General features: G+C 38.6%; 1 protein-coding gene across 2 annotated transcripts in view; it reads right to left on the bottom strand.

Moving 5' to 3' along the window:
- The window catches only part of MAN2B2 (mannosidase alpha class 2B member 2), a 35,583-nt gene that overhangs the window by 15,346 nt on the left and 4,505 nt on the right, over window positions 1-15,732 (bottom strand). For both annotated transcript variants that reach the window (XR_015699626.1, XM_087736213.1), the window contains exons 3-8: window positions 12,549-12,654; window positions 9,957-10,129; window positions 8,600-8,715; window positions 7,502-7,679; window positions 4,321-4,519; window positions 834-1,024 (exon numbers count right to left, since the gene is read on the bottom strand). Coding sequence is in view for 1 of the 2 variants with exons in the window: in XM_087736213.1 (XP_087592339.1) it covers window positions 834-1,024; window positions 4,321-4,519; window positions 7,502-7,679; window positions 8,600-8,715; window positions 9,957-10,129; window positions 12,549-12,654 (963 nt within the window). In the remaining variant the exon portion in view is untranslated. The remainder of the gene's footprint in view (window positions 1-833; window positions 1,025-4,320; window positions 4,520-7,501; window positions 7,680-8,599; window positions 8,716-9,956; window positions 10,130-12,548; window positions 12,655-15,732) is intronic.

Raw genomic sequence — 15,732 nt, forward strand, 5'->3', positions numbered from 1 at the left:
TCACAATGCAACAGGATGACAACTTCAGGTTTGCATTCGTATTAACATGGTCCACTAACCTTCAGACTTACAACTTAAAATAATAAGGTATTACAGCTATATTCACAGCTTCATACCTTGCCTATTCCAAATTGCTATACACAGAATGAAATGGTCAAAGAGAAGATGCACACAGACTTCCCTCTATACATATTCCTCTTTTAGTATTTAAAAATGACTAAAGTTACATACTTAGAGGAAAAAAAAATACAAGTTACCTAAAACAAGAAGGCAGCAAAAATACCGTAACAGGACAGGTTTTTCATCTCCTACTAAGATCTGGTCAAGAACTTAGGTGACAAAATATTTATTACCAGAAAAAGCACTGATGCCTGTGGTTAATGGTATGAGGCTGATCACTTAGCTGCTGAACTATGAAGAAACAAATCTGTCCTTCCTCTTCTATCTTGTGGAAGTAGAGATTACCCATAGTTTTCAGTTAGTTCAGTTTTTGTTTGATCGATTTTTTTAAAAAAAACATTTTGTAAATAATAAAACTAAAATGAAGAAAGTAATTTCATGTGCAAAGTTTGAAACCGCTTACTCTTTCACCGGCTGCAGAAAACATTTGCCAGGAACCATGTCTTGAATGCATGGCTAAGGGGCCGAAATCATGTTGCAAGACAGTTTTTTGAAAAATTGCTTTATTTTTACTTATGGCTTGCTAAAGAGGAAAGTAATTTCTAAAAACATAAAAGCAACCTCGAGACAGTCCAGCTGAAATGCTTAGGCAAAGCTTTGCCTTTGGGAAATAAATGTTTTCATTCAGATTAAAAAAATAAAACAATCTTTACCTCTGAAACTGCCCATCTAAGGCTCTGAAGTTGCTTTAAGGCTCCACATTTGCAAATAGAACTTGCTGGGTGTTTCAGGACATACTGTGTGAAAAAGGACTCTCCAGCATAAAGCAGTGAACTTGCTCTCCTTGCGATTCCTTTTAATGTGCTCCGAGAAGTATAAAACCCAGTCCATGCTTGAAATGGCTCTGTTCGGAGTTGAACAGATCCAATACATGTCAAAATACCATTTCAGTTATCACCTATTTGTTATTTGTTAGACTACTACTGTACAGCTTCTTACATGAAACCTGCTGTGGGTTTACACATCAGCCATCCAATGGAATAGTCATAAGCCCTACGAAGAAACACAGCCATAAACGCGCACTTTGGAAAAGTACAATCTTTCCTACAGGCCTAGTAACATGAGTGTTGATACAAAGCTGTTATCGACTAAAAACCTGTGTTTGCAGAGATTTCTTCTTTGTGGATCTGCACAAAATAAGTTTCATAGAAGCGTATTTCATTACTCATTGATAAAGGAAGTGGATGATAATCCTTGGTTACGGTTTGATACAAGCCCTCTATATTCTTCCCTTTTAGTCAAAGGGATTTATCTTAAATTTCATTTCCTCAATGTGATGTGAGAACATGACTCCAAACTACTGCAGCACTTCACACTACATCAAAAGATGCCCTCAAGTGGTCAGTGGAAAGTACTTCAACAGTTAATTTGTGCTAATATGTTCCCGTATCCCATAAAGTAAACTAGGAAAACAAATATTTGTTTTTTAAACCTCCAAACCTCTACTTAGTGTGTTTTTTTTGTTTTGGGGGATTTTTTTTTTTAAATATACCACTGATAAATAGTTTTACCAGAGAGAAGTTGCAGAAAGTGCTTTATAAAGTGCATATGTGCAACCGTAACAATCTGCTATCAGCCTAGGATCAAATGCAATTAGAAAATGGGATCTTTTGCTCGAAAAACTCCAGGACAAATACTTTCTGGCCTGAAAAATGCTAGAAGTTCACACAGAATGAATTCCATTTCAGTTTTCAAGGTTACAAGCAGAAGAGTCACATGCATACCAGCACGGTACAATGAATGTAGAATAGAAAAAGGAAATACTTATCTGGGACTTAAAACTTGAGTTTCCAAGGCAAATGTCAGAAGTGACACTGAGCCCAATAAGTGACTCATAATAAAATGGCATAGTAAGAATAAGAGAGGATTAATCATCAAGAAGCAAAACAGCATGTGGGAGAAAGTGCACTCAAAGCTATACTGCAATTGCAAGGCACAGTAAGTCGTTTGGGGAAGAAATTGCACCTATGTGTGGGCACCCACCTGGAACACTGAAGGTGCTGCTATTAGGCAAGTTAACAGCAATTGACTACTGCCTGTAAATTATGCCAAAAGATGCAGCTAAGAGCCCAGATGTAAAAAGATATTAGCACTTAAAACTGGCAATGCATTTATCAGCCAGTTGTTAGATATGGCGTGATCCCTAGAGGAAGGTGAGGGACCAGTCCATGCAATGATTCACAGGAAGCAATAGTTATTTTTATTCATTTAAAAGATAACAGATACATTACAGAATATTGGATGTATAAGCTAAATTTGGGTTTTAATAGTCTGAGATATACATCTGCAGTGCCAAAAACTGATGAAGTAGTGGTAGTTACAATTATATAGAAAAGTATTTTAATAATACCAATGATATCTTAATGATAATCCAGGCAATGAAACAAATTAATGAGTTTAGAAACTGAGAAGTTAGCTGTGTCTTATCTCTGCATACTTCAATATGAGGCCTAAAAGGGTAAATTTACTGGGGAAAAGAATTAGCATGCCTCCTTTCTTATCTTCCCAGTACTTTTCAGCTCTGCTTGAAAAGCTAAGGTAGTGCAGCAAGCAAGAAGCAAGCAAGCAACAAGCAGCTGCAATGAATTTGTGTCATATCATACTATGAAATTTCAGAAATACAGGCAGTATTTTTACTTTTTGAGACTTCAGTTATAACAGAATTTTCTTTTCCTCAGAACTTAAAATTGTTTTCTTTTTAATTAAAAAGACCAGACTTTCTCCTAGAGCTACAAGAGACTTTAGGTGTTCATCTACATTAGTGTTTTGTTTGGATGAGGAACATGCTTTTGAAGCAAATCTACCAGCTGTCCTTACCTAGTATGCTTTGCTTTATACAAAAGATTGGGTTTGGAGCTCACAAACTGGATTCCTGATGGTATGTAACAAGCATTAATGGGCATTCAGTCCATATGACCAGATTATAGCCAATTTTCCTGGAATTATGTAGAGTGCGGACATCAAATCCTCAGCACCAACTGTTTCACGTTTACCACTCCTATTCCACTGTGCTAACAAAGAAGGTCCCTAAGAGCTTTCAGATTGCCTTGGTCCCTTGGTTATCTGTCTTGCTTCTCCTTCAGACATCCATGGATTACTCCATGTCGCGCTTCCCATCTCTGCTCTAATCTATGCATAATCCAGTTCTTTTAAACAGTAACAATGAGACATGGCTCTATTTGGCCATGCATCCATCTGTTTCCAGGTATCTTTCAGTTTATCAGCTTCCTTTCAGTTCCCTGGATCTTGGAGCACTGTGTCCTCACTAGAGCTCATTTTTGGGGAAGAGAAGGAGAGGCATAACACGTGCGTCTAATACTGCAGAACACCTAGGAGACTACAGGTTATTTGTGCGTGCTAACATGTGGGAGGCAGAGAAAAGAATGACTTCCAAGTTAAATGTCCAAATATGAAAAAAAAAAGTCAAAATCTATATTTGAAGCAGAATGAGTGCTAGGATCTCAGCTTTAGAGAGTTCAGACAGAACCCCTCCAAAGCCACGAGAGATGACTTGCATTAGTTGTGCTGGTACACCCCTGCAAAGCACCTTTGCTATCACTGCTGTCTGCTAACCAGTCTGCAGTGTGTTACGTACATTGCAGTCTTTTTTTCCTTCATCTATCCACTGAAATATCTTTGTGAATTTCAGCCAGGTGGCCTAGGCCTCCAGGTTTATCTCATTGCTCACTGTTTTCACTGTAACAGAACCTGGTTAGTGCAGTATCTATACATTTCTTCAGGTCATTAAAAAAATTTGGATGACCTTACACACTCATGAATATACCTTGTGCTTGGCTTTCCTTTGCACTCTACTGTTATTCAAAAGACAGCAAAACAAAAACCTCAAGTTAGGTTTCTTGACAAGTTTGCCTATTTCTGTACTCTTTCTTTCAGGGTCTCTTCCTCCACCCATTGCTTCCAATAGTCCCAAAGAAATTTTCACCACTGCCCTACCATCTTTCTTACACCACTAAGCTGGGATCAACTTGTCTATTTAATGACACCTGGTAGTGTAAATAAATGTTATAAGGTGATGGTGTTTTTCCTCTTCCTTTATTTCTCATTTTCTCAATTTCCCTTTATTAAAATTTTAAATACGTACATTTAAGTCAGATGTTATGTAGTTGTGAACTTAATTACCTGTTGAATATGGAAGAAAGTCTTGAGAGTTCCGAATTTCCCATGTAAGATTTCTACTGTAAACTGCTTGGAAGAAATCACCAACAGTAGCATACTGGACAGTCACTCCAAACTCGTCAGAATGCTGGTTAATATAATCCAACAACCGGTCCATGTTGGAGTACTGAACAGACGCATTAAAGAACTGTTTGTCACAGCCCTGAAATACACAAAACAGAACAGCCAAATGACTTTGGGTCATGTAATTTAGAAGGATCTTTTTTTAACACTAGTCTATGTTAAAGTGGTATTTCTTTTGATCTTGACTGCCCACATAAAAGTTATTTGTTACAAAAATGTCAAAAATGGGTAGGGTTACTCGCACAGATCAGCTGATAACCAACCAGCATTCCAGATAGGGAGAAGTGTGTTAACACACCATGTTGTGCAAGAGCATGACATTTCATGGTAGCAATTGGAAAATGCACGCATACGTGCCTGGAAAGACGAACTTTGTTTCTTTTCACACTGCATTTCTCCCACTTAGCAGAAAAAAAATGAAGTTCTTATTTTCTGCTTTTAAGAATGCTTACAGCTTTAGGAAGTGCTGAGGACACGATGCGAAACAAAACAATCTGGACAGAGATCCTGTAGTACAAATGTCACACAACGTGTTGCTGATCCCCCATCACGACAGTAGACTATAGTACTTCTGAAGCTCATCCAAATAGTTAAGAGAGGTGATACACTGTGTGTTAAAGTGTCTTTTTTTTGGAGCATGATTGCACAACTTCTGCCTTCTGTTGGAGGCATCTCAATACAGACTATCTGCACGTACAAACAGTTAAAAAAAGGCATAAGTAAGCATGTCTTTGTTCAACTACAGTAGCTGAACAGGAAAATGAGAGTCAGTCAGCCATGGCACCAGCTGTATTCTTATTACAGTATCAGTATTACAGCATAGGCATCGATCTGAAGCACAATAACATGCTAAGAAACCTTCTCTGCATAAAAAGGCCTAATAGAACCCTTCCAACACGGACACCAGCTTAATGCATCCTCATCTTCATGTCTCTGTGCCTGAGATAGAAAACACTGCCCAAGTCAATCCTGATCTCATTTTCAAAATAAAGATGCTCTCAGCAATTTGTCTTCAAAGCTTAGCAGATGCTTGAAAAAATGGCTAAGGAGGCTCTATTTTCTTTGCAATCCCATTTTCTACCTCAACCTTTACCTGATGAGCTCAATGAGCTTAACCTGATGAGCTGAACCCATTCAACTCATGAATGAGCTGAACCTGAGGAGTTCAATTGAACTCAGAGGTGATTACTCTCCCTTCTCTTTCCCAGACCACCCCCATCCCTTCCCATTTACTAGGTGCTTCAAGTAAGGTCAGTGTCACATCCCTTATGAATCCTAGTGCACATGCCTGTCCCTCAGACCTAACAGGGTAAATCACTGATCAGAGAAGTGGAAATTCTGCTTCCAAACCAGAAAAGTTCTTCTGAGATACCCAGAGATCTTCTGCATGCATATAGCAGAAACTGGAAAACAACTTCAAACTGGAATGAGCTACTAAAACATATCAAACCAAATACTGAAAAGTGCGGCAGTCAGTGCAAACCAGACTTCCTAACGCTGACTCCAATTAAATTTGTGGGGAAGAAGCAATATGCTTACCAGTCAAAACTACTTCACATTTCTAGAGCGCTACTTTCAACTCATGTTCCAGGAAGACTTCCTCATAAAAAGTAGATACTTTGCAGCACATGTGCTGGGCTGGTGGACTCCCCTCACACTGACACAGAACATGGTAGCTGAGGAGCACTGTAGTTCAGTAGAACAAGGATACCCAGGGGAACCTGCTGTACTTGGTTGTCACATCCACTCACTACCTGAACAAAACTCTGTACAGGAATGCTATACATTACTGTACAGTTAGTTCAACCACACAGGCCAAAAAACACCTCAAGGATCAGTTCCAGCCCTTAAGACAATTCCATACCCCCCGCTACATCTGCTGCTGTGGCCTCTAGAGAGGCAGGTTTGAACTTTTGCACTGCCCCACAGCCCAGTGCTGCCTCCTGCACAACTAGGTGCTTCAGACCACAAAAAAACACTTGTTTGTCCATATAGCTCATCACAAAAGTGCCAATAGCCTGGATGTGAGGTCTGACCTTAAATGGGAAGGTGTGTACCTCCTGATTTTTTAACTGAAGGAAAAAAAAAAAAAAATCCAAGTACTCCAAACTATTTGTCATCACGAAAAAATAGCTAAGCTTAACTATAGAGGTATCCGTAATACCTATTTCTCTCTACTTCTTTACATAGCACTATGAATGAGTAACAAACTTTTATTACTTTGTTTAAAGCTCATTACCACAAGCACACAAATCAGGAAATCAGAGACTGAAATTTTCTTACATTACTGCAAAACTGCAGGTTTGGATCTAGACATTTGGAATTTATTCATACTATTCAAAACTCCCTCCTCCCCATTTCAGCATAACTTTCACTATAGCACTACTACAGAGTACTATATCCCACTTCTCCCCTCACCCTCTGAAAAAAAAAAAAAAAATCAATATAAGCAACAGCATCACAAACACAGGCAAAGTTATTCTTTTCTAAGGACTTAAAAATAGTGAGAGCATATCAGTGCTACGTATACATGCAGGACGTAATTAAAAAAATTAAAACATAAGCTGGGATCTGCTTATGTTTCTAACTAAAATACAAAGATTATATAAGAAAATGATTACACATCAATTAGAAAAGACGTCTACCTAATGTGTAATACATTTTCTTGTAATGCTGTTGTTTTTGTTAACATCGAGTTATGTTGTGCTAAGCAGTTATGTAAAGAGATCAGTTAAATAGACAAAAGGAGAGAAAAAAGGAAGCAATATTGCAATATATAGTTTTGCAAGAGGTTATCTTTACAATTTTGTCACTCTGCCTTCTACATTAAGTAGGGTGGAAGACTTGGTAGACAGCTGGCAGACTGTACAAGGAAGTTCTAGTTTTTAAAAATCATTACTAACCAGTCATTTGGGTCCCACTTATTAGAAAAACACTTCACCGACATGTGGTTTGTACCTGCATTTTTGCACTACATACTGTAGCAAAGTGCCACCTACCTACTTGTTCATACTATAGGCGTACTTGCCACTTCTAAAGCAAATGCTGATCATGCACTTACCCATGGCCACAAAACATCGCTTGTTCGGAACCAGGCTGCTCTCTCCTTAATGTTTGTCACCATGGTTTGTGCATACAGATGGATGTTAGTATCTGTAACAGGGAGACTCATATTTGGATAAACACCATCTTTAGGTGGATCTGGGAAAACTGCAATTCCATTCCAATAAAATCCTGATCTAAGTAGAAGGAGAAAGCAACAGGATTTATTCAACTGGGAAAAACACATCAAAAAGTGCTGGGATAAAATGCAGACACACAGGGAATAAGAAGCAAAAAAAAAAATCAGTTTATATTCATTGCTAGTGTTTAGGTTTTAATGTTTATTTGGGGGTGGAGGTAGGGGGAAGGTTGTCCAGTTTTCTTTTTGCACTGAGCAACTTTCCAAGTCCCTGCTGCTTGCTGGCACAGGACAAAGATATCATAGGACAAAACAGCAAGCTTTGTAACAATGAGGATGTTACCCCAAGTAGAATTCATTTACAAAGAGTATTTTACTGGATAAGCCAGTGAGCAAAATAAAGTTTTCAAAAGCTCTGGGATTTTTTCACAAAGTAATGGAAAATTTTAGTGGCTCTACTTTATACACAGATATCATACACAATCTCAGCCCAATATAGTGCTGAAAATCTCCCACAGAAAATCATTTAGCAACAGCCAAGTCTATACTGCGCTTCCTGGAGTTTTTAAATCTCAGCTTTCCAGGCAGAGAAACAAAACCCCAGTCCTGCTTTGGACATTTTCTGTTCATAGCAATCGATTTGTTTCACATTTTTATTCTATATTTTTTTGATAAGGACTGACATGATACATATATGTAGATGAAAACTGTACCTGTGTTCCAAGCCTCCTGGTGCTAGAAAACATTATTTTTAAAGTCTGTCAATATTTTGAAGTATTTTTAATGCCTGTCAGTAGTAAGTGTCACTTTTTGACTCATATCTACAGAGTCTAGACACCTCCTTGACCTACTACTGCAGGTCAGGAGAAAGCAGCAGAATACTGTTGAAAGAAAAAAGTCAAAGAAAATGCTTAAACTCCAACAATGTAAACTCTCAGAAGTGATTAATATTTCTGCTTATTTGGGAAATCATCAGACCTGTTTGAAAAAGGTATTTGCGATGGGGTACAGTAGCTGTACTGATCCATAACATGGGTGAAGATCTCCTGTCTTTCAGATAAGGAAGGAGAGCCCTGCCATACAAACTGAAGCTTCTGGAAAACAAAAAAAGTAAGAAACCATTACCCTTGACGGCAAGCACAGGAATACCATCATTAACAACTTAAGACTTCGGAGTACCCATCTTCCCTTCCACCACTTGTAATACTTTAAGTGCTTTTAAGACCAGCCAATGGTACCCCAAGCAAGGTCACATACTATATACAGGAGGTGACAGCATTGCCTCTTTCTATTCAAATTGATGGAGAAGGAGAGGAGACAGCACACTGCCAGCATACTGCTCAAATCCAGATGTAAGCCTAGCTTATCACAGGCATTACACCTGACTTGTTTCAGTGGAAGGTGAATGCCTCTAAGCTAAGAAAGATCAAGATGTAGTCTGGATTGCACTATAGTCAGTGGGAATCAATGTTTAAATCAGCTGAAACAGAATTGTTACAGTTTTGGAAGCCTCCAGACTGTCATGTGCCAGAAAAAAAAATTAGATGGGAAAAGATTGTCAAAAGCTTATAAAAGATTTTAGCAGAAAGGAAGTATCGCAATTGACTGCAAACATAAGGCAGTAGGTCCTGGATTTGCCAAATTCGACAGGAATTCTGTTGTCTTCTTCAGAGATGCTTGAGTTTCACCCAAGATTCATAAAAACTGCCTAATTCCCAGCTCATACTAGTGATATCCCCTATTTTCACATAATTTAGTGTGTAAAATCGATGACAGATTAGGGTCCAACATTGTTATAGGAAAAAGAAAAACGTTTACTGTGTATGGGACACTGCGTGAGAGAAGGCATGGAACAAAAACTGAATGCAGCAAAAAAATGATTAGCTGCCACCCAAACTGACCTCGTATTACCACTTTCACAGGCACAAATAAATGTTCCAAGCATGATAACCACTGCGCCCAAACATACATACTACACTTTAAAACAGTCTATAAAACACCCAACCTATCTAAGATTTTCTCAAGGGAAGCTGAAACCCATTCTAGAGACCTCCAGTTCCTAATTCAATGTCCACTTACGCCTTGCCCAACTGCCCGCATTTTGTGTCTTCTTCAGGCTAGACTATATTTTATCCTTGACCAGAAGTCATAAAGACATTGCTGACCATATTACACGATTCAATATATTTCACTACTACCACATGCAATCAGCATGTCACTTTTGGAGAAGAAACACCTTCTTGCACAGATCAAAGGGATACAGTAACCTAAACCATGACATTAAGATGAGTAAGTAGACGCTGGCAATGGATTCCATTCCTAAGGGTATGTTTACCTTGTTTTTCTGCATGTCAGCCTTCAGATCATAGTCAATCCGAGAAATAAGATGAGCATTAAAACCAGCCAGAGCAAAAAGAGTTGGTGTTGTAGCTGAAGCTCCAAAAGGATCAACATGCCAAGAAAACTGAGGCCTGATCCCAAAAGTTTCATACAAAAATCCATGGCCTTCTGCAAAGCAAAATTGGTTTATGTTAGGAACACTTTTACAAGGTCATTTTATAAATTTAATAGGCATATAGTATTACAAATAAGCACTTAAAGTATAGCTCTTTGTTGTTGTTTTCCAAAGCATTTGAAGTTTCAGGAATTTAACGATTCACAGCAGAAAGTTTCACACTGATAATATTTATTTTGCTATGCCAAGTATAACTTATTAACATCATAAAAGATGAATGACAAAAATGAATTATGATTAGAGACAGGCCTGGGAAAAAGTACTTAGATACAGATTAGGTTAAGGCTAATAGCCAGGTTGGAGTCTGCATGAAAACAACAAGCTGGGTTTTAGTCTGTGTTTGCTCAAATCATACCACCCATTCTCAGAAAATTTTAGTCTCATATCAATGACAAAGGGACAGGGAAGCCATCCAGTAAACAAAACTAATATGAATATCATCCTCAATCATAAAAAAAAGAAAAAAAGCCAAAGGTTAATAGCAATCTTGATACAAGATGTTATTTACAACCAATCTTATTAATTTTGTATTGAAATGAGTTTTGAAAAAAGAAACTCCCAAATCAGAAAGACCAGACAATAGAATAAACTCAGACAAACTATTTAAATGAAAGTGAAACTACCAGCTGAGCAGTAGATTTTATTCAGAACTCCAGTATATCACACTAGGATCCTCATCATCATAAAAAAAAAAATTGCAGATTTTACTGTCATAGTTCTGGAATTGTGCTCACAACTATTTGAAAATACAACCATATCTTCCCCATTTTGGACTAACCCCATTCCAAATTTTAATATGATGTTTGAATAACTGAGGTTGCAAGGCAGTCTCTTTTCCCTTCATCTTTCCCGTGGTTAATGTCTTCTCTAGTGAAAATACTCACAAACAATGTGTTTATTTTAACTCTTCTGACTGAAGCACATTTTAGGCAGAGTTTACTAGGCTCTTCCAAAACACAGCTGGCTGGACAGACAGGAGAAGACATGAAATGTAGACCCCAAATGTCTGCTCTGGCTTTGTCTTCTCAAGATGAACTCCACACACAACGCAACGATACATTTTTTGTTTGTATGTACTCATATTTAAACTGAGCGGAGTGCTTTCAGGAAAAATAAATAGGAATTTTAAAATATGTTAATACTGTTGTTCCGGCTCAATAAATTACCAAACTTGAATTTTCTTTAAAAAAAAAGTTTATACACAGAATGAAGCATTAAATTAGAAATAATGTTTTTTGCAACTAACTCCAGTGAAAGAAAAAGCTGTATTTGCATTTAACAAAAGGACTCTTCAGTCAATATTAGTATTTTCATTGGAGAAGTTCTGGGTTCAGTGTACTAAGCCCATACAACAACCTTTAAACACAGGAGTCAGATGAGAAAAAAATACAACGTTCATCCCCTCTCCTCCTCTTGGCCAGGGCGCGATGTGGTGACTCACTAAGGTGCCAAAGCAGCTGCTATCCACGTGCTCCTGATAAACACTGGCAAGCAAGGAACAAGGCCAGTGGTGCTGCACAGTCAGATTCAGCAAACAATAAAAGCGTTTTCTGACCCTTTACTCTCCCATGTAGAAAGCTGCCCAAAGTGTAGCCCTCAAACGGGCAGGGTTTATCAGCCATGACGGACAGCTGGGACCAATACATCCCCTCCCGCCCCAAAAAAGCATGCTACTCCCTCGTGGCACATTATAGGCATCTATACCACAGTGGTGGCATGATTTATCCTAGTTTCTTTTTTCATTAACCAGATGAAGATAAACCTAAACACTAAAAGACTCTTTAAACCATCATATGGAAAGGTGGAACATACAAATGGCTGGAAGCAGAAGCTAGAGGATTAAAATGGGAAATAGTGCACCTCTTGGAAATATGCACCTATTTCTAACAGAGGCTGCTGATAATGATTACAAATGGGGGTTTCTTCATCAAACAAGTGTTCCAACTAAGTTCAGATTACCTCAGTGACATTCTATGGCCCATGTTCTGCAGAAGACTTTGCCTAAACGATACAACCTCCCCACACTCTGAATTGCTAACAGGTATTTTCTTCCACAGCATTTCACACCCTCAATTTCACCTTAACTATCTTCCCAGGAGCTTAAGCTCTCAGACACATACACACAAAAAAGGCCTCTGCTCCAAAGGAGTTTATAACTGACATCAATTAAACTGCAAGCCAGCTTCCAGTAACCCTTCTGCTTACTGCAGAACTGTTGCACTTGGGGTTTTTTTAAAGCAAAGATTTTTATACAGATAACCCACCAGCAACTAAAAAAATAAGAAGAGATGCTTTAATCGATTCTTAAAGAGTAAGAAAATAATAGCAATCTTGGGGTGGAGAAATGAAAAACAAACAAAAGCCCCAAGGTCATAACAATGAAAAATAAAAGTTAAATGCAAATATGCATACCCGTCAACTGTAAAATTTGATCATCAATTAGTGTCACAGCTTCATCATGCATCACTTGCCCTCCAATGACAAATTCCAGTCGTCCCTCCTGAAGCAACTGATGGACCTATGATATTGAAGTTAAGACACAGAACATAAACATCATTTCAGTCTTACCCCAAAAGGCTGCAAATTCATTTCAGATCACAGCACATTACCTAGACACAACACTTGTCAAGAAGGCATCCAGGACAAAAGTGGGATAAAAGGCTGTCTGTTCTGAGTGCTATCAAAAGGAGAAGAAGGGGAAAAAAGCATACCAACGCGCTGCGCAGTGCACTGATTTACCCAGCTTACATTGAAGCCAGGTAGCAAGCACAAAGGATGCACTGCCAGGTAGCCCCTGACCTGGTGTTTCTCAGTAGGGCTGTTGCCGTGCCTTTATACTATCTGAACAGCAGACTTGTTCCCACGCACAACACTCGCAGCAGCACAGGATCCTTCCTCAAGGCAACTAGAGCTGGAGAATTAAAACAGAAGATACTAGTGCTTCTCCTAAGTCTTCCTCCAGCTCCATCTGTCTTGGCTTATGAAAGGGACTGGGCGGCGGGATGAGAGAGCAATATGCAACCCTATACAAGCAGCAAGGGTCAGGCTCCCGGGGTTTCCTTTCATCTGCTACCTCTGTAACAGTTTGGAGACTGAGATCTGTGGGATGCCGGAGGGAGACAGGGTGTGCCATCACACCACAGCCACAAACACACCCCTTCTACTCTGTATGCATCTGCCTTGCCTTCAGAGGATGACAGGTTGCTCAACTTGTGAGAAACACTGCTTTATTAAGAAACAGTTATTCCACATGTAGCAGGTTTGCCTGCCTGATAAACCCACTGCTAACCTTCATTTCTGGTCTCTTTTTTCTAGTTTAAAAACTGTCAATATATTACAACCTGTTCAAACATTCACGTTTTCTTGGTGTTTTTTAATTTCAGCCACTAGAAACAACAAGAATGCTGACAAGTACAGCTTTCAGCAAAGGTGCTGGATGAAGGCGGGGGCGGTGTTTGGAGGGAAGGAGTAATAGTCTGGGTCCCCTTATAGAAGCATTAGGGAGTCACCTTTTTTTATTATAGTTACTTCACTACCTAGAACTTCAAAGATACAAACTTCCTTTGTTGGAAGTTTGAAGTATAAATATGTATTTTAATCCCCCCCCCCCCCCTTTTTTTAATCTGTCATATAGGATGCCAATTCCAGAACTATTATGTTTATTTCCCCAGGAACCTTCAGTGAATGCCCCTGTGTCTGCTCAGATACCATGCCAGATTGTCAATTCTGATTATAATCATTTCTCTCTTTCACAATGTTGTGAAAACGCTTCAGGGCTCAGCATTCATAAATTAGTTCCAGCCGACTGTGGTGACTGATTAGCGTGCTGGGAGACCAGATAACTGATATCTGGTGTCAGCACAGAACTGGTCCTGACCTACATGAAAAGCATCTGTGGCTATTATTCCCCATTTGGATGGATGTCCAGAAAAGATACCTCTGATCCAAACTTTGGGCAATGGAAACTTTTTTTTAAATATAAGTTTTGTGGAACCACTGAGAGGCTGAAAACACAAGGAAAATAATTCAGGTAATTTAAATAACATCCAATCCTAGAAAAAAAAAAAAAAAAAACCAACAATATCTCTAATGACAAGCACTTCTGCTGACCAGAACTGGGCAAAAGGAAGGAGGAACCAAGGAAACGGACACAGCAATACTATAAGCAGCACGCTGCTACAGTAGTAGAAAATATCTGTGGTCCTTGGGACAACTACTACTATCCTTACATCAACTCACCCCTACAAATCAGACAGAAGTGGCTACACACCTTTTTTCCCCTACTTGAAACACCCAACCATCAAGCCAGGGTTAGGCAATAGGAATGGTTCACACAAGAAAATACTGCAGAAATAACATGCAGTGAGAACTAAGAGGTTCGTATCTGGCTGAATACTGCTGCAATACATCTCACTTCTGTATATTCTCTTGTCTGAATTGTAAAAATCAGCTTCAGTACCCAGGCTGTACCTTTAACTAGTTTTTAATGCTACCGCTCTAATCCAAAGTGGACATTCCAGAAAGAATCTAGAATTAAATCCTGTATTCCAAGCAAAATACTAAATTAAGAAAAAAAAATATTAAATTAAAACCAGAGACCCTGTACTACAGAAAATCATTAATGCTAGAGTTCGAGTAGAAAAAGCAGGACAGTAACCAGAGTGACCTAGTTTCAAGGCCCAATATTTGCAACTTGCTAATGTTAAAAACATGTCACTTATCAACAAGCATCACAGCTCTTAAATATTAGAGATTAAATGTTTGACATGCAGGTTTAAGAGGAATGTGTTTTTAGTAATTTTAATTTTCAGAGAAGCAACTATAAAGTAACTAGACAACTGACTAAAAATGCGTAAAAGCAACAATTATCAGTAATTAGGCTAGGAAATTAAAGGCTGAATCATATGTGCTAGTTTTGCACCAGTGAGGTCAAACATGATACACATTTACTCTTCTGGATTCCACATAATAGCAAGAATAGATATTAGAAACGTAGGCCTTTACTTTATATTTGGTTTACAGCAGCATAACATACTTGAAATAAGATCAACTTACTTTAGAAAGTTAAGAGTACTCTTCTGCACAAAGTAGTTCCTATGATATTTTCTTTAATTCCCCCACCCCAGACTTACAGTGCAGTTTTCTAATTAAAAACAGACAAGAAAATTGTTCTGCAACAGGCAAGCATGGGCAAAGTGCCCACACAAAAACAGTGAACTGCCTATGCACAGCAAAACCTGTCACACAAAGGTCAGCTGCACACAGGTTGTAAGCTATTATTGAAATACTAAATATTACAGAAAATTCAGAATTTAGTGAAGGACTAGGTTAAAAAAAACAGAGAAGAGATGTCTTTTTTACACGATGCTTTAAACAAACTGAAATGTAAAGCACTGTAAGTAATATGCTGCTGCTGCTTGGACCCTGGTAACAAAACAGACCATGGAGTTCTGAGTGAGTACGTATAGGAAGCTGCACCTGTATACCCTCTGGTTTTAGGGTCCAGAACTTAAACATCTTGCACTGCAATGCAACACGTGACCAGCTGCTAGGCTACCAGCCCAGTCTTTGATTTCAGCACATTTGTTTCATGCCA

Source organism: Nipponia nippon, unplaced genomic scaffold (genome assembly GCF_047370975.1).
Source record: "Nipponia nippon isolate SJK-2023a ecotype South Korea unplaced genomic scaffold, ASM4737097v1 scaffold_6, whole genome shotgun sequence".
NCBI lineage: Eukaryota > Metazoa > Chordata > Aves > Pelecaniformes > Threskiornithidae > Nipponia > Nipponia nippon.